The sequence below is a fragment of the Carya illinoinensis genome, chromosome 8, assembly GCF_018687715.1.
Source record: "Carya illinoinensis cultivar Pawnee chromosome 8, C.illinoinensisPawnee_v1, whole genome shotgun sequence".
NCBI lineage: Eukaryota > Viridiplantae > Streptophyta > Magnoliopsida > Fagales > Juglandaceae > Carya > Carya illinoinensis.
In genome coordinates this window covers 36,493,439-36,514,302 of record NC_056759.1, presented here as the reverse complement: position 1 = coordinate 36,514,302, position 20,864 = coordinate 36,493,439, and the positions used below count along the sequence as shown (strand labels likewise).

Below are 20,864 nucleotides of genomic sequence, written 5' to 3'. Positions count from 1 at the left end.
ATCATCCTCTCATTATTTCATGATGTGATATTAGATGATTGAAGAGTATTTATTATATTTTACTTGTAAACCTATCATCTAATGTCATATCATAGGATAATAAGAGGATGATAAGAAAATAAATGATGAATAGATTTTTTCAAACATTAATCAGATAACCCTAAGCGAGAGTCAACGTAAACTTGCACCATCAAGCAAGGCCGCCATAAATGAGGTTTTAATCTGTACTTTGACTACATGATGGCATGATTTCCATCGCTGAATTACACCTCCATTAATCAAAAAATCTTCCATCAAGTTTGGCATATAAAACAAAGGAAAAATATAGTTGCAAGCATAATTGTGCACTAATCTGTGCACCAATATGATGTGATTGGTCAAAAAGTAGATTTTATTGAAAACGGTGTTAATTTAAATTTTAAGTATGAAAAAATCAATATTGGTACACAAATTAGTGCGCAACTGTGTTTGTATGTAGCAAAACTCACAGACAAATTAAGAGTTAAGATTTCAATCGACGCCGTTCTTGTCTAAATAATGACGTTATAAAAGAACACATTAACGATCTTAAAATCGCCATTTGAGTTCGAAAAATCAACACTGACGTACAATAATAAAACAATGGACGTCAACTTGACAAGTGATTTCCGATCGAGGTTTCTCACCCATAGCCATTTCGGGGCAAGTCTTCGTCTGAGGAATGGGAAAACAAATGGCGGCCGTCTGTTAACATTTGCATTCTTCTCCTATATATGCATCAATCAGACAACGTAACCTCTTGCATTCGCATCATGGATATCTCAATTTTCTTCCTTCTTCTTACGCTCATCCAAACTCCTCTCCTATCTTCATCATCAAAAACATCTGACGTTCTCAGAGGCTCATCTTTATCTGTTGAGAACCCAAGCGACAAACTGGTTTCTCTCAATGGTGATTTCTCTGCGGGATTTTTCCCGGTAGGTGAAAACGCTTTCTGCTTTGCCATATGGTTGACAAGGTCCTCAGCTCCGACCATTGTTTGGATGGCAAACCGAGATGATCCGGTTGATGGAACAGGGTCACAGCTTGCGCTTTCCAAAGATGGCAAGCTTTGCCTAACAAACTCGGTCGGTATAACCGTTTGGGCCACCAGAACAGCAGCCTCGACCCCTTTAGAGTCCTCGAAATTGCAACTACAGCTCCAAAACACCGGAAATCTTGTTCTAAATCATTCTCAGAGTGGTGTCATCTGGCAGAGCTTTGATTCACCAACAGATACTCTTCTTCCACAACAAACGCTAACCAGGATTTCAACCCTTGTCTCAAAATCAAGCAAAGTAGACTATTCTTCTGGCTACTATAAGCTATTTTTTGACAACGATAATGTCCTTCGTCTGTTGTACCAAGGTCCTGTTGTATCCAGTCTCTACTGGCCTGAACCATGGCTTAGTGATCCTGGACTAGCCGGAAGGTCTATGTACAACTCTAGTAGAGCTGTAGTACTGAACGAGTCGGGCTATTTCTGGTCATCTGATCATTTGGTGATCCTAGCTACAGATTTTGGTGTGAAAACTCACAGAAGATTAACTCTTGATCGTGATGGTGACCTTCGATTATACAGCCTGAAAGCAATGAATGAGGGGTGGGATTGGGTTGTCACATGGCAAGCGGTGTCGGATCCATGCACGATTCATGGCATATGTGGGCCCAATAGTGTTTGTAGTTATGATCATGCTTTCGGCAGGAGATGCTCTTGCTTGCAGGGATTCAAGATCAAAGATCCAACTGATTGGTCTTTTGGGTGTGAAGCAGACTTCAATCTCCCTTGCAATCAGAGTCATGAAAAGCTGTCTAGTTTTCTCCAACTTTCTCATGTTGAGTTCTATGGCTATGATATAGAGTTCCAGCCTAATGTGACCTTACAACACTGTAAAAACGAATGCCTGACGACGTGTGCTTGCAAAGGTTTCCAATTTAAATTTAGCGCAGCTGACGGGGGCTATTTATGTTACCCCAAGTATGAGTTATACAATGGACAACTTACACCAAATTTTGAGGGAGACTTTTATTTAAAAGTACCCAAAGCTGGTTTTTTATATAACCAGACGCTGGATGCCTCCGAATCAAGGTTGAATTGCATAGCCGAACTTAGCAGGCAAGTTGGAGGAACGTATGAAAATAAGACAGTGAAGCTTTTGCTTTGGTTTGCTACTGCAGTGGGAGGCCTAGAGGTAATCTGCATTTTCCTTGTGTTCTTTTCCTTATTCATGAGCAGTAAGAATTCCGACCCAGTTGCAGAAGGATACCTCCTGATGTCTAGATTCAAGCGATTCAACTTTTCTGAGCTGAAGAAGGCCACACGGGGATTCGTTGAAGTGATTGGACGAGGAGGGGGAGGGGTAGTATACAAAGGTATACTGCCCGATAAGCGAGTTGCAGCAATCAAAAGACTCGACGAAGCTAACCAAGGAGAAGCCGAATTCCTAGCAGAAGTAAATACCATTGGGAGGCTTAACCACATGAACTTGATAGAAATCTGGGGATACTGCGCAGAGGGAAAGCATAGGCTTCTGGTGTACGAGTACATGGAGCATGGATCCTTAGCAGAAAAACTTACTTCTAATGAACTTGATTGGAAAAAGAGGTTTGATATTGCAGTGGGCACAGCGAAGGGCCTAGCTTATTTGCATGAAGAGTGCCTAGAGTGGGTTTTACATTGTGATGTAAAGCCTCATAACATACTCTTGGACTCCAACTATCAACCAAAGGTAGCAGATTTTGGTCTGTCCAAACTACTGAATAGAGGTGAGCATGATCATTCAAGCTTCTCAAAGATGAGAGGAACTAGAGGTTATATGGCTCCTGAATGGGTTTATAATCTTCCTATCACCTCTAAAGTTGATGTCTATAGCTATGGGATTGTGGTGCTGGAAATGGTTACTGGAAAGAGCCCCACAGGTACGCAGCATAGCTCTGGTGGCGAAGGGGCGAAAGAGCATACTAGATTGAACACGCAGGTGAGGGAGAAGATCATTTATGCTTATGGTGAAGCTTCAAGGGAGTCGTGGAATATTGAGGAAATTGTAGATCCAAGCATGGGCGGCAGATATGACTCGGCTAAAATGGAACTTCTGCTCAAGGTGGCTTTGCAATGCGTTGCAGAAGACAAGAATCATAGGCCCACCATGACCCAGGTTGTAGAGATGCTTCGCTGCCAAGAGGCCGTTGACTGATATATCTAAGTTAATAGTATGAAGAATAATTTATAATGTTATTTATTTATTTATTGTTTTTATAAAAATCAGGACGACGAGACCCCAATAATGTAACTAATTAATTTGAACTTTTTTATTTTTATGCAGATTGATCATTTGACAACTCTTTAACACGTTCTGATATATATTATTATTTTATTCCGATGCTTGTTTATTTTATTTAGGGTGAAGTTAATCAATTATATATGTGGATAAGTTAGAGCATGTCTATTCAAGGGGTAAGGATTAATATCTTTCTTTATGGTCGACTAGGTTCTAGTTATCTATTTCATTAACTCGAGGAACTTTGGCTGGCCGTTGGATTAGCAAACGAGATAATTAAAGTGGCTCTGTATAAATTTTGGTTAAATAAATGAGATAATAGTTAAGAGTATTATAAATTGATTTTGAAAAAGCAGTGGTTCTACACAATACTACACCTAGAGGGGGGTGAATAGGTGTAATCTAATTTTTATAGCCTTTTGAAAATTAATCAAACAAGCAGTTAATAAATAAATCAAATAACACAAATAATCAACACATGATTTTGTTCACGGAGTGGAAACTCATTTGAAGAACATCTTCAAAATCTAAAACCACTCCGGGTGTAAGACACCACCTCAAATCCACTATAGAAACTTTAGTTTGTTACAACCAATTTAGAAACACTCACAAAACCTTTGTAGTAGCTAAACTTGGCTTGCAACACCACGAGTGACCCACTCGATCTCTACACGCATGTAGTGTCGGAACTCCGACCTTCCTATAGCTTCCCACGAGAACCTCTCGATCTCTGCATCAACGGCAGCTCCGGACTCTTCCGGCCAACAAAAATGTCCACTTCAATGGACTCAAGTAAGAGTTGATTTTGTGTATGTTGTGGTGGAGACGTGTTTATCCAAAAGAGAATCAACCAAATGGGGGAGAGGTTGCTCTAAGAAGTTCTTGGAGGCCCTTAGGGTTTTTGCTCTGATTCTCCACACTAGAACAGAAGCTAAGCTGTTCTATTTATAGTTCTGATTGAGCTGAAATATTGCATATTTTAGCTATTTAAAACCAATGTATTTTAAATTCTTCATGACACTATTATTGGTTTTAAATGAAAAAAATAGTTAATAAGCATAAATACGAGTTGCGATTTTTAATTGATTAATATCATGTTTATGCTTAATTTTATAACTATGATTTAATGGGACAATATTTCCTCACATATATAGTTTATTTGTGATAATCTATTTTTCTTTTAATTTATTTTTTTGAGTGTTATTTTTATTTTCAGTTCAAATAAATCCAATTGGAACTGTTGACGATGAAGAAGAGTACCGGAAGTTTCTTGCTTCTGTTCTACATGGTGGAGATGGTGATGATCAGCCAAATCAAGAGAACGAAAATTTTGATGATGAAGATGAAGATAATGATGCTGATTTTGAGATAGAGCTTGAAGAGTTGCTGGAGAGTGATATAGATGAATGTAATGGGAATAAAACCCAAAAGGAGAACATGGGAGCTGGACGACGGCCAGAGACTAGGCAGAATAGGCGCCAAAAAGATTCTGCCCAATATGAAAAGAAGCTTTCAGGACAGGCAAATAGGCCATTGCGTCCTCTATTACCGGTTTTGCCTAATGGACCAATTGTACCCTTCTCTACCAATGATGGGAAAACTTTGATGCCTGATTATTTTACAGCAGACCACTCGGCAATCAACACAGCTGGCAGATTCATTCGGACAGCTTACTCACACCATGCATGGTCCACTCACACGATGCAACACGTTACAGCAAACAGCTACCACAGCAGCTCACACATGCAAGAGAGGAAGACTTACACATGCAGAAAAGTGTAAAACCAGCAAACCACTCGGACAGCACTCACACATGCATGCACACATGTACACAACAGAAAACAGCCAGCACACATTAAACATGCAGAAATCATTCGGACAGCAACCTTGCATGGGACCCACTCACACATGCAATGAACAAAGCAGACCATTCACACTTGGAGCAGCAGGAGATCAATTGCATATCACGTTGGAGACCGCTGGACGTGGCAGCACGTTGGAATCTCAAGTTGGAATATCATGCTGGACGCAGCACGTTGCAGGGGATTAGTTATTTAATTCCTTCTTTTTCTGCTCGTTTAAAGGGAGGCAGCTGGTGGTTGGTGAAGCCAACACATTATTCAGCTTTATTCTTGCTTTCGTTTAGACGGAGTAGCAGCTTATTTATTTTTATTTTTTTTCTTCTCCTTGTTGTTTTCGTTTTCGTTCGGCTACAGCAGAGGAGAGTTTGAATTTTAGTTTTATTTCTTTTCTACATTCAATAGCTTACTTTCGTTCAGATCGTCGGCGGCTGAAGTAATTTTTTTTGTTTTTTTATACACTTTGCTTTTCGTTAGAAACCTCCGGGAGCTAGCAGTAGAGTAGTGCAGTTTTTTCTTTCTTTGTTTTGGCTTTAGTTTGGCGTTGCCGTTGGCAGACCTGGAGATATACTTTTCAGCTTTATTGTTTTTACTTTGAGGAGTGAGGCGGCGCTGGTTATAGTTTTATTTTCTGCTGACATTTTCGTTCGGAGTGGATCAGACCTAGAGACCTTGTTTTTCCCTTTTTCCTTTACATTTTTTGTTGGTTCGGTTGCAGAACAGAGGCGCTCCAGCACTCTCTTTTTTCTTTTATTTATTTTTTTGGTTGTTTTTCGTTCCTATCATTTTTTTCGTTTCAGACCCTTTAGTCGGTAGCTTGTCTTCTTTATTTATTTTTCTCTTACGTTTTCGAGTCGGCATGAGGCTCGGACGCTGGGGTTCCAGATTTATCCTATTCGACATCTAGTTTCTTTACCTCAGCTTGGTTTTCGGCAGTAGCTTCTTCGATTCATTTCTTTGGTTCACTTGTCTCGTATTTATTTTACTTCAGCTTTCAATAGACTCACAAATGCTTAGAGAGATTATCCATTTAGAAATGATAGGCTAGATTTTAGCAGAGGAGTTTTTTTTCTCGGGCAGTTAGTGTTAGAAGCCAATTTTTGAGTCGCTCTGTAATCTCAGTTTCTTTGAGTTCCTCTAGGGAATAATTTCTTTGAGTGTTTATTTTATTTCGAGTTGAATTTCAATTTGGTGTGTATTTTATTTGAAAGTCCAATTTATTTTAGGATTCATTTTATTTGGAGAGTTCATTTTATTTGAGAAATCATTTTATCTGGAAGTTCAGATTTTTGGATTGGAGAACGCAGTCTCAATTTCCAAACATCAAGTTTATTCCTTACAATTCCTGTTTTTATTTAATTTCAGTTCAATGTCTTTTATTTTTTCTTTCACCTTTAATTTCTGTCTATTTAAATTACTGTCATTTATTTCTCCTTGCACCTTTAATTCCTCTATTTAAATTAATGTCATTTATTTTTCTTTCTCCTTTAAATTTCAGTCTATTAATTTCAGCAATTTTAATTTACTTTCTTGCATTTTAATTCCTTACATTTCATCGCTGCACTTAAATCCAACAAACATTAATCTGGTTCACGACCAGTAAATTTTGATTTTCATTGCACTTTTCCATCCATTGTACATATCATCCTCTTATTTTCTCTTTGTGAAGTTTTTCACATTTTTTTCAACAAGTTTAATTTTAAGCAACTTTCCCTGAGGAGACGATCTAGGAATTTATTCCTAATTATTACACGACATCCTCCTGCACTTGGGATAGCATTAGTGCTACTCATTTTTGAGTGAGTCAAGTTCCCATCAAATGAGGCGTTCAAAACCCTACATTGTAAGTGATCTGGAACATTGGCTCGAGCGAAGTGTCGAGCGAAGGTCGAGCGCCGAAATCTGCCTGAGTTCGCTCGAGCGCCATGTCGAGCGAGGGTCGAGCGACACACTCTGCCTGGGTTCGCTCGAGCTGTATGTCGAGCGAGGGTTGAGCGGTTGAATCTGCCTGAGTTCGCTCGAGCTCAGTGTCGAACGATGGTCGAGCGACACACTCTGCCTGGGTTCGCTCGAGCTGTATGTCGAACGAGGGTCGAGCGATTGAATCTGCCAAAGTTCGCTCGAGCGCTCTGTCGAGCGAGGGTCGAGCGAAGTCGCTTCCTTTGACCAATAATGAGCACACTTCAAGCTTTCCGCAACAATACTTGTTACAACACTATTTTACACAGGTTTTCACAAGAATATGCCAATACGCTCATTTTTCCCTCAACAATCTCCCCCTTTGGCATTTCTGTGACAAAACCTCTAACCTATACATATGACTTAATCCTAGCACACCCAACTAGATCCATATTCTTGAACATGTTGAAATATTTCTGCACACGCTTAGCAAACCGTTAAACATACCCATTCACATATGCACAAAAACGTATTTGCAATTCTCAAATCATAATTCATGAACTGTCATGTCAAGTACAGGTTTTAGAAAAGAAATATTTCATTAAGCAACAAATCATAGATTGAGTTCAAGAAACATTAGTCCAACAATCAGCAGCTAACAAGAAATATAAATCAACAGAAATAACCAAAAGCTGTTGTTCCCCCAAAACAAAAAATGTGTTAGTACAAGTAACACTCCCCCTGAGTTAATACTGTACTACTCCCCCTCAACAATCTCAACAATATCTCCCCCTTTTTGTCACAAGAGGCCAAGGGTCTCAATCATCACCATCGGCATCCTCATCATCCTCATTAAGCTGCCTCTCGATGTCGTTAAAGCGTTGAGTCATAAGTTGCTGCAGGTTATCAACTCTCACATCAAGGCTGTGAACCGTGGCATCTATAGTATCGAACTGCGCGTCAAGACGGACTAGATACTCAAATACCTGCTGAAGACTGGGCTCAGACGAACCGGGGGCTGAGGAGGATGGCTGAGAGCTGGATGGGGCCGAGGTAGACGGCTGAGAGCTAGAGGGCTGAGAGGAGGGAGCGGGAGGGTGCTCAACACGTAGAGGGTGTGGAGTTGTGTGAGCACGACTCAGTTGGACCGTCCTACTACCAATAGGGGCCTTAAGTGTAATTCTAGGCTCCTGAGGATGGAACGCAACAGATTGGGAGAGAGCTAGTCGGGTGATTAGACACGGTAAAGGCAAACCAGTCCGTGTTTTGGAGGACCGATACGCCTCAATGATTACCCGACACAAAAGACTTCCTAGATCAATGGAGACACCATTGATCAAGGCATACAGCAGAAGGGCACGGTCAAGACCCACATCACTATTATGGCCTGTAGGATCTAAGTTCGTAAGAACAATCCTACTGAAAATGAGGTGATCAGGGGTAAAACGACCAGTTGAAATAGGGGTTGTCCCTTCCCAACTACTAGGCCGACCACAAAGACAACTAGCAATGACTTGTGAACTGGGAGGAGATGTCCGTGAGTAGGGAAACTCAGGATAGGACACACGAGGGGCATTTAGCAGAGTCGCTATCATGCCCGGAGTGACTCGAAAAACAACGTTCCGAAGACTGACTTCAAACGAGTCATCAACAGACACGTCATGTATGTTGGAGTAAAACTCCCTAACCAACTCCACAGAAGGAGTGGGATGACCAGTGGTCAATGCTTGCCACTGACGAGACTCAAAGATGCGGGGAATGATAGTCTCGGTAAGCTCACCTAAGGTCACTTCACGCTCGACTATGGGAGCACGATGTGAGAAGTTCTGAGAATATAGCTCCTGAGCTCGGGCACTATGGAAGTGAGCTTGAACGGGTGCAGGGGGGTTTTGGCCAGGACGAACACGTCGAGACATGGTTTCAGCTGTAGACAGAGTCAACGACGTTAGACAAGGCTAAGGCAATGTGAGGACGTGATGAATGCATGCCAACCATGCTGACACAACAATGCCAACCGACAATGCAAGACTCGGTGCATGCCCTATGTCACTCTTCATTTTTCAAAACAATGATAAATGTCTAGTCCAAAGTGTCCCATATGCATGCCAATGCCAACCATTTGCAAGCCAATTCATGCCATTTGCAAGCCAATTCATGTGCATGACTCATGTGCATGACACATATGCAATGACAACCCACATGTAAGCCAATGCCAACCCATGTGCATGACTCTTATGCAAAGACAATGCCCAGCCATTTACAAGCCAATGCCAACCCATTGGCAAGCGAAAGCCAACCCTCATGCATGACTCATGTGCATGCCAATGCCAACCCATGTGCAAACTCATATGCAATGACAATGCCAAGCCATTGGCAAGTCAATGCCAATTCTAAACCAAAACACCTTCAAAACATAATGCAATCCTAGTTAGACGATGTCCCAAACCTAGGATAGACATGAAATAGATATGGGAACAATGTTAAGCCAATGCATGATGAAAAAGAGAAAACAAACTTCATTTAGGCATTTTATCAAACACTTGGAGTGCATCCAAGTGTGAAACTCGGGCATAACCCATGGAATTTCCAAAAACTGCCTAAATACACTCAAACCCAACAATGGCTACACAATAGCCTCAATAAACCAAAAGAAACAGAACAATTTCAAGAAAAAAACTTCAAAAACCCCAATCCGAACACCATATTCAAACTACACGGAAATACCCAAAATAAAATCACCAAATCATGAAAATACTAAATAGAAAGGGCTTTACCTTGATTTGGAGATGATTTCGGAAGTAAAACACTTGATTAAACGAAGAAATTTGAGAAAAGTGGAAGAAAATCGCACGGGAGGGAAGAAAGAGGGAGAAAGAGGCCACTGTGCTCGAGCGGCTCGAGCGGCGCTCGAGTTTTATAACAGACGTTCGCTCGAGCGAACTTAAAACCCTCGAGCGGCTGTCGAGCGGTTTTAGCTCGAGCAGGGTCGAGCGAGGGTCGAGCGAGACCACCAGAAAAACCCATTTTGCCCAGTTTTGAAGCACACAACACTCACATGACTTGGACAAATACTGGGAATGTCAATTTTCACACCAAGAGTACATATCAAATGTAGAGAAGCATCATATTCCCATAAAGCACGCAGTTAAAAACAAAGTATCACAAGTAATATAGACGTGCGTGTTTAAAGCGGTCCTTGCTTCAATCAAGAAATTTCAACCGTAAGGCGTGAGCGGGGTTGGGCTGAACAAGAAACCATAAGTGCTTGGGAAGCTCATTCAAGACACAGAAAGTCAAACCTAATGTTGCTAGGACCTGAATCTTTCTGTTTAAATACTTGTCTCAGTATGTTCAAGAAAATAGAAAACTTATTCTGTTTTTCACCCTCCTTTTTCTTTCCCCCCCCCCCCTTTTTTTTATATATAATAACTTCACTTTTTCTTTTCTTTTTGAGATACCATATTTTTGCACAAGCGAACCATGATGAGGTCATCTAGCCCGTGGTCAATTCTGTATGAAGGTAGAGCTTCCTACCACTTTTGATTGCCTCCCCAATAAACTCACAAGTGGTGAAATGTCAATTGACCGAGTTTGGAGTGAAGTGTGTGATGCCAGTCACAGATTACATGAGATACTCATGTTCCAAACCTTTGTAAAACATAGATATATGATACAAATCTCAAAAGATACATGCACCTAGATTTTAGAATTAACAACCCCACTATTATATAGTGCAATCATGGAGTGCATGTAGGGGCAGCAAACAACGACAAAGAAACTAGACAACAACAAAAAAAAATCAAACAACAACAAAGTAAAACAAAAATGCATGTAATGTATGTAATGCATGTAATGTATACCTGTCAGTCTACAACACCAAAACCATGTGTGGCTCGCATTTTTCCCTTTTGGATGATCCACCTTGGTATCCATTTTCTTGAGAATGGCTTTTCAATTTTCTTGGTGTGCCTCTTAAGCTCAAAACAGTTTGGTCGGATGTGACCAATCTTACCACAATGATGACACACGGGGCTTGCTTTGTGAGCTCTTTGTCTCAAGAAGGTTGAGACATTCTTGGAGTCATTCATGTAATTCTTACCCCTTCCAGAAGGATAAGCAGTTCTACTGTTAACGAATGCAGGAGCATGCACAAAGTGACTCATTAATCTAAAACAGTTTGGTCTAATATGGCCTAGCTTCCCACAGTGATAACATATGGGGCTCATGTTGCGAGCGCCTTGTCTTTTGGGAGGAGGAACAGACTTTTGCACTTGCACAGGCTTCTTACCCTTTTCAGATGGATGAGCCTTCATTTTCTCAGTCATTTCAGGAACAAACACTGTGGTTCTCACATTTTTACCGAAGGCTTTTGAGCTTGAAGGAGCATCAGGATTCTCTTCAAAATAGCCTAAACCACTTTTATCACTAGAGGACTTTCCTAAACTTAGGAGTTTGTCAAGCTGGTTTGTCCCAATGGAGAATTTCTGCAACTTAGTATTTAACAAAGTTAGCTCATTTTCATGAGTTGTCACTTTATCTTCCAAAGTCACATTCCTCTTTTGCAACTCATCTGTTAGACCAATGGCTTCTCTTAGCTTGCCCTGAAGTCCTTCATTTTCTCTTTTGCATAAATCTATTTCCTCAATATGTGCTTTATTGAGTTTCCTCAATTTCACACATTCCTTATACAACTTCTCATAGATTTCCTGCAAGTCATCTTCATCCTCGGATTCATTTTCAGAAACACTCTCAATTTCAACCACAGATTCACTTCTATGACTTTTTCCTCCAACAGAGGAAGTGAAAGCCATGTAGTTGAAATTTTTCTTCCTGGGAGAACTCTCTTTTGAGTCACTTGACTCAGACTCACTGTCAGTCAAGGAAGCAACATTAGCTTTCTCTTTGGCCCTTTTGTAATTCGCACACTCAAATCGAATGTGACCAAAACCATGACATTCATGGCACTGAATATTGTCATTGACAGCTCTAGTTTCTCGCTTATACCTCCCTTCTTGGTTTTCTGAACTAGAACCTTCATTGAAACCCTTGAACCTTCTCTTCTCCTGTCTTGGGTTTTTCTGGGCAAACATCTTCTTGAATTTTTTAGCATAAAATGCTATCTCCTTGTCACTCATGGCAAGTTCATCAGAAGATTCACCAGACTCTTCTCTAATAGCATTGAGGGCTATGGACTTGTTTTTCTTATCCATAGGAAGAGTATGTTCATAGGTTTGTAAGGAACCCACCAACTCTTCAATTCTCATGTTGTCCAAGTCTTTGCTTTCTTCTATTGCAGTGACTTTGGGATGAAACCTCTCAGGAAGAGATCTAAGGACTTTTCTCACAATTCTGTCCTCAGGAATTCTATCCCCTAAATTGAAACGAGAATTGACAATATCATTAAGTTTGCTATAGAAGCCATCAAACGTTTCATCATCCTTCATCCTAAGTTCTTCAAAGTTGGTGGTCAGCATTTGAAGTTTAGAATTCTTTACAGCCTTGGTACCTTCATGGGTAACCTCAAGAATGTCCCATGCCTCTTTGCAATTTTCACACATGGAGATTCTCTTGAACTCCTCTTGGGGCACGGCCATGAACATTGCATTCAAGCCTTTGCTATTCCAACTACACTCATTGACTTCATCCCTAGAGTAATTTTCCACACTCTTAGGGGTTTGGACTCCTTCAATGACTACAACCGGTTGTTTCCAACCCTTTGTTATGGAAGCCCACACTCGTTCATCCACAGACTTAAGGAAAGCTCTCATTCGAACTTTCCAATACGCATAGTTGCTTCCATCAAAAAATGGTGGAGATGTGAGTGATTGAGACCTATCCATTTAAACCACTACAGCAGGATCACACTCAGGAACTAAATCCTAGCGGAGTGAACCCTGCTCTGATACCAATTGAAAAAGCAGTGGTTCTACACAACACTACACCTAGAGGGGGGTGAATAGGTGTAATCTAATTTTTATGGCCTTTTGAAAATTAATCAAACAAGCAGTTAATAAATAAATCAAATAACACAAATAATCAACACATGATTTTGTTCACGGAGTGGAAACTCATTTGAAGAACATCTTCAAAATCTAAAACCACTCTGGGTGTAAGACACCACTTCAAATCCACTATAGAAACTTTAGTTTGTTACAACCAATTTAGAAACACTCACAAAACCTTTGTAGTAGCTAAACTTGGCTTGCAACACCACGAGTGACCCACTCGATCTCTACACGCATGTAGTGCCGGAACTCCGACCTTCCTATAGCTTCCCACGAGAACCTCTCGATCTCTGCATCAACGGCAGCTCCGGACTCTTCCGGCCAACAAAAATGTCCACTTCAATGGACTCAAGTAAGAGTTGATTTTGTGTATGTTGTGGTGGAGACGTGTTTATCCAAGAGAGAATCAACCAAATGGGAGAGAGGTTGCTCTAAGAAGTTCTTGGAGGCCCTTAGGGTTTTTGCTCTGATTCTCCACACTAGAACAGAAGCTAAGCTGTTCTATTTATAGTTCCCATCAAATGAGGCGTTCAAAACCCTACATTGTAAGTGATCTGGAACATTGGCTCGAGCGAAGTGTCGACCAAAGGTCGAGCGCCGAAATCTGCATGAGTTCGCTCGAGCGCCATGTCGAGCGAGGGTCGAGCGACACACTCTACCTGGGTTCGCTCGAGCTGTATGTCGAGCGAGGGTCGAGCGGTTGAATCTGCCTGAGTTTGCTCGAGCTCAGTGTCGAGCGATGGTCGAGCGACACACTCTGCCTGGGTTCGCTCGAGCTGTATGTCGAACGAGGGTCGAGCGATTGAATCTGCCAAAGTTCGCTCGAGCGCTTTGACCAATAATGAGCACACTTCAAGCTTTCCGCAACAATACTTGTTACAACACTATTTTACACAGGTTTTCACAAGAATATGCCAATACGCTCATTTTTCCCTCAACAGATTTGTATCATCATTTTTAGTCAGCAATTAAGATTATTTTTAATCATTAATTAAGATTATTTAGTTATCAATTAAGACCATTTAACTATCAATTAAGATCAATCTTTAGCCATCAATTAAGACTATCTTTATCTATCAATTATGACTTAAGCTATATATAAACCCTTTTGTACTCCTATATATATGGGTATCATTTATTTGTATATGAAAAAATTTTACATTAAATAACAACACTTTCTCTTGCGATATCACTTTTCTTTTAGTTTCATAACATGTTATCAGCATGAATATTCTGACGATTTTGAAGCTAGTAGTCTTCTACTTTAAATAAATTTTTCAATATATTATTTGTAATTCCCAAAATGAATATGAAAGGTTACATTACTTATTATTATTTGATAAAATTCTATATTTATTCTCATGATTTTATGAATGTATTTCTTATTTACAATATAAATATACTTATTTTTTGATTTATATATGTAGAAAATGTCAAATCTTACAAAATTAGAATTTGTTGGTCTTGACATTTCTGGAAAAAATTATTTATCCTGGATCCTTGATGCTGAGATCCATCTGGATGCGACGAACCTGGGAGATACAATTAACAAAGAAAATCAAGGGTCCAGGCAGGACCGCACTATGGCAATGATTTTCCTTCGACACCATCTTCATGAAGAATTAAAAACTGAGTATCTCACGATTAAAGATCCCCTTATGTTGTAGAATGATTTAAGGAAGAGATATGAGTACCAGAAAACTGTAATCCTCCCAAAAGCTCGTCATGATTGGATGCACCTGAGGTTGCAAAACTTTAAGAGTATGAGTGAGTATAACTCTCCACTCTTTAAAATTAGCTCAAGTTTGAAATTATGTGGTGAAAAAGTCACTGATGATAACTTGCTAGAGAAGACATATACTACTTTTCATGTATTGAATGTGCTCCTGCAGCAGCAGTATCGAGAGCGAAAGTTCAAAAAGTATTATGAACTTATATCTTGTCTTCTAGTGGTTGAGCAAAATAATGAGCTTTTGTTAAGAAATCATCAGTCACGTCCTATTGGTTCTATATCATTCCCAGAAATGAATGGTACTAGATTTACACCATTCCCATAAGCGAATGGTGCATATTTTCAAAGAAACTGAGGGCGTAGACATGGTAAGAAAAACTATAGAAGTAGATATCCTAGAAGCAACCACACTAAAAGGGATAATAATAGATATACATTGTACCATCAGAAGTGGTTCAACTCAGAGAAGGGTAAAGGTCCTCAGACCAAATTTTCAAAGAAAGATGAAGATAGGTGCCATAGATGTGGTATGACTGGACATTGGTCTCATACCTATCGTACAGCTAAGCACTTGGTTGACTTATACCAAGTTTCTATAAAAGAGAAGACAAAAATGTTTGAAACAAATTTTGCTGAATCATCAGATGCTTTAGTTTCTATAGATGGAGAAGATATTACAAACCTTGATGTTTCTGATTTTTTTGAGGATTCTAGTAGTAGAGTTGATCATTTGATTGGTGTTGAAAGTATTCCTTTTTAATTAATGTATTTTCTTTATCTTATAGTAAAACCTTTTTATATTTTGCAATGTTTTGTAGTAATGACGTTTTATATATTTTATAAAATCATAAGTCTTACTGATGAACTTTTTATCTATGAGATGAATAATAGAGATTTATGTTTGGCTGACAGTACTACCACTCACACAATTCTTAAAGATAAAAAATATTTTCAAAATCTAACATTAAGTAAAACCTACGTCCATTACATATCTGGTTCATCGAATCTAATTGAAAGCTCCGGAAGAGCTTATATTGTGTTGTCTAATGGCACCAGATTTTGTATTGATGATGCTCTATTTTCTTCACGATCCAGAAGAAATTTATTGAGTTTTAAGGATATACGTCGTAATGGTTGTCATAAAACCACAAATAAAGGCAGTAAAGAGCTTCTTCTCATTACTAAAATAATTTCGAGTCAGAAGTTCGTATTAGAAAAACTGTCTACTTTCTCATATGAATTGTATTATACAGAAATGAGAACAATCGAATCACGTGTGGTAATGCACCAGAAGTGCATTGATCCAAAAGTATTTATGACTTAGCATAATCACCTTGGACATCCGAGATCAAAAATGATGAAACGAATAATTGATAATTCGTATGGGCATCCCTAAAGAATTATAAGATTATCTTACCCAATGAATATCCGTGCTCTGCATGTTCTCAAGGTAAATTGATTATCAAACCATCTCTCTCAAAAGTTGTTTTTGAATCTCCGTCATGTTTACAAAGGATTTATGTGGATATACGTGGGCCTATTTAACCATCAAGTGGACCGTTTAGATATTTTATGGTTTTAATTGATACATCAAGTCGATGGTCACATGTTTGTCTACTTTCCACTAGAAATATTGCATTTGCTAAACTTCTTGCCCAAATAATTAAACTACGAGCACAATTCCCTAACTATCCAATTAAAACTATTCGATTAGATAATGGAGGAAAATTTACATCTCAAGCTTTTAATAACGATTGCATGTCAATATGAATAGATGTTGAACATCCAGTTGCCCACACATACACTTAAAATGGTTTAGCTGAATCATTAATTAAAAGATTTTAGCTAATTGCTAGACCTTTGCTTATATAATCAAAACTTCATATTTCTACCTAGGGACATGCTATACTTCATGCAACAACATTGATTCGAGTTAGGCCATCAGCATATCACAAATATTTTCCATTACAGCTTGCATTTGGTCAACAACCAAATATTTCTCATCTTCGTATTTTTGGATGTACAGTATATGTTCCAATTGCACCTGCACAATGTACAAATATTGGTCCTCAACGTAGACTTGGGATATATGTTGGGTTAGATTCTCTATCTATTATTAGATACATTGAGCCTCTTACAGAGGATATGTTTAAGGCACGTTTTGAGGATTTTCATTTTGACGAATCTATTTTTTCAACATTGGGTAATGAGAAGTTGGTGCCTTAAGCACGACAGGAGATTACTTGGAAAAATAAAGCCATTTTCCAATTTGATTCTCGTACAAATGAATGTAAACTAGAGATTCAAAAGATTTTTTATTTGTAAAGTGTTGCAAATCAATTACCGGATGTATTAACTGACATTAAAGGTGTGGCAAAATCATATATTCCTGCTGTTAATGCTCAAGTAGGGATTGCAGTCCCTGAAGGACAAGTTGCCAAAACAGCAATAGGTGAGTCTAAGACACTTCTGAAACGTGGACGGACTATTGGTGCAAAGAACAAAATTCCTCGGAAGAGAAAAATACAAAATGAATTTGGCACTCCTGAAGAGTCCATATCCACAACACAGGCCATAAGAGTAATTGATGCTCCTGAAAAGGTATTTCATGAAATGTCTTCTCTTGAAGAGGGACATGTACCTGAAAATAACGAGATCTCGATACATTTCATGAGTACTGGAGAAATTTTGGATAGAAATAAAACTTTTGTCGACAACATATTTTCATATAAAATGGCCCTTGATATTACTAGAAGTAATGAAGAAATTGAGTCAAGCACTGTCGAAGAATGTCGACGTAGAAATAACTGACCAAAATGGAAATCAGCTATAGAAGCTGAATTAAACTTGCTGGCAAAGCGAGAGGTCTTTGGACCAATTTTACAAACACCAAAGGGTGTAATGCCTGTTAGATATAAATAGGTATTTATACGTAAGCGTAATGAGAGCAATCAAATTGTGCGATATAAAGCATGACTTGTTGCACAAGGTTTCCTGTAGAAACCAGAGATTAATTATGAGGAAACATACTCTCCTATTATAGATGCAATCACATTCAGATTTTTGATTAGTTTGGTAGTTACAAAAAGATTGAATATGCAGTTGATGGGTGTGGTCACTGCATATTTATATGGATCATTAGATCATGACATATATATGAAAATCCCTGAAGGATATAAAATGCCTGAAGTTTCTAATCTGAGTACATCCGAAAATATGTATTCTATTAAACTTTAAAGATCTTTATATGGGTTAAAGTAATCCTGACACATGTGGTATAAATGTCTTAGCGAATATCTATTGAAAGAAGGATTTGAAAACAATCCAATATACCCATGTATTTTTATTAAGAAATTAGACTCCAGATTTGTTATTATTGCGGTTTATGTTAATGATCTAAATCTTGTTGGAACTCCTGAAGAGATCAGAAGAACCGTTACATATTTAAAGAATGAATTTGAAATGAAAGACCTTGCCAAAATGAAATTTTGTCTCTGCCTGCAGCTCCTACATTTGCAACATGGAATTCTCATTCACCAGTCAAATTATACAGAGAAAGTCTTGAAGCACTTTTACATGGACAAATCTCATCCCCTGAATACTCCAATACTTGTTCGATCACTTGATATGCAGAAAGATCAATTTCATCCTTATGAGACGATGAAGAATTTCTTGCTCCTGAAATACCTTATCTCAGTGTAATTGGAGCCCTGATGTATCTTGCAAATTGAACTCGGCCTGATATTGCATTTTCAGTTAATTTACTTGCAAGATATAGTTCTGCACCAACTCTAAGACATTTAAATGGTATTAAATATGTCATTCAATACCTCCGAAGTACGATTGATATGTGATTATTTTATCAACATGGATCAAGTCCACAATTAGTTGGATATGTGGATGCATGTTATCTTTCAGATTTACACAAAGGTAGATCTCAAACTGGATATGTATTTACTTATGAAAATTCTGCTATATCATGGAGATCTGTCAAGCAAACACTATCTGCTACCTCTTCAAATCACTCAGAGATCATTGCAATTCATGAGACAAGTCGAGAATGTATTTGGCTAAGATTAGTGATTCAACATATTCAAGAAAAGTGTAGTCTTCTAGTAATTAATGATAGCCCAACAATTTTATACGAAGATAATGATACTTGTATTACCCAAATTAGAGGAAAATATATCAAAGGTAATAGAACCAAACATATTTCACTTAAATTCTTTTATACCCTTGAATTTCAGGAGAAATGTGAAATTAATGTCAAGCAGATACAGTCAAGTAATAATCTGGCAGATTTATTCACTAATGCATTACCAACTACAATATTTAAGAAGATTGTGCAGAACATTGGAATGCTAAGACTTAAGACCTATTATCATGCACTTTTCAGGGGAGTAAATGTCTTGAAGACTTGTGCTGCTTGTACTCTTTTTCCTTCGCTAAGGTTGTATCCCACTGGGTTTTTCTTTGCAAGGTTTTAATGAGGCAATCTTAAAGTATTTGACAGTACACATGAATATTGTACTCTTTTTCTTTCACCATTGGTTTTTTCCCACTAGGTTTTTCCTTGACAAGATTTTAACGATACATATTACTTATGTATGGTCATCCAAAAGGGGAGTGTTATAAACTGATTTGTATGACCATCTTTAGCCATAAATTAATACCATCTTTAGCCATCAATTAAAACTATTTAGCCATCAATTAAGACCAATCTTTAGCCATCAATTAAGACCATATTTAGCCATCAATTATGACTTAAGTTATATATAAACTTATTTGTACTCTTATATATATGAGTATCATTCACTTGTATATGAAGAAGTTTTGCATTGAATAACAACGTTTGCTTTTACAATATCATTTCTCTTTTAATTTTATAACATATAGTTGATTTTTATGAAATTTTAGAAAATGAGAGAGAAAAATTTAAATAGAAAATTATAAAATTAAAATAATATTAGAATATAATTTTTTAATATAATTTCTCTTATAAATTTGAAAAAATTGAATTATTTTTTATATTTTATTTAAAAATTTAGAAAATTATCACAATTAAGTACTATAATGATTAGATAAATAAGTTAAAAATTTAAAATTAAAAAATAATTATCTTTATATAATATTCGGATATTGAGATGTGATGACATAGTTTAAAAGATTTGCAAAATCAAACCAGTCCAAATGATTCACCTTTTTGAGTTGATGATAATCGATCTCTTTGGATGCATGCTGAATTATTTATTTATTTATTCTTGGAACCAAAATATATAATTATATGACAAGAAAGCCGCGTGTTCTAACTAGTTTCCGAAAATCAATTATTTACATAAATTAATATATTTGTATAAATTAATTAATATCAAGTCATTATTGATGACTAAAAGAAGCCAAAATCATGACCTGGCATGCATATATTATAATATTCTAATATTAATATACACTACGTATTTGTCTCATATATATGTTAGCCTTGTGAATTACAATTTGATGGCATACCCCACTAGCAGCTAGTATCCCTAAAAAAATCCCTCCTGCGGTTTGCCGCCAGCTAGCTTGACCTCCGCGATGGAAATTAAGGACCCTTCGTACACGTTCCTGTGGCAGACTTCGTAAAATATTTGTGTGTGTATTTATATATATAAATATATATATATATATATATATATATTTATACATGCAGCCTGCTTAGAAAAATAAGTCTTTATCAATATTTTGTATTAAAATATAAGCTATCTAAACGAGAATCAACACACAGAAAACTTGAGTAGTATTACTCATCATGTGACGCAATTTTGTATATAAATTTTTTTATTTAAGAAAATTAATCATCATTAATTTATCAAAAAAACTTATATCTATAAGTGAATATATTTTAAAATATCTTCATATTAAACATGACATCATAAATTAAAATAATGCATTTAGATTAGCAAACGAGATAAGTGGCTCTTATATATTAATTCTAAAAAGTCTTCTCTGAGCTTTCTCTGGAGGGAAAGGTTGGGTGAAGGGATAGTCTCGGCTGCTCTTAGAGTGGGGGAGGAGGAGTCTACTTCAGGCAGTG

At 37.7% G+C, this 20,864-nt stretch overlaps 1 protein-coding gene across 1 annotated transcript; it reads left to right on the top strand.

Moving 5' to 3' along the window:
* Positions 1 to 650: 650 nt before the first annotated feature.
* Positions 651 to 3,340, top strand: LOC122318165 (putative receptor protein kinase ZmPK1). Its single transcript, XM_043135348.1, has one exon. It carries the CDS (start codon positions 753 to 755, stop codon positions 3,210 to 3,212), a length of 2,460 nt encoding a protein of 819 aa, XP_042991282.1. The 5' UTR covers positions 651 to 752; the 3' UTR covers positions 3,213 to 3,340.
* The last annotated feature ends 17,524 nt before the right edge of the window (positions 3,341 to 20,864 follow it).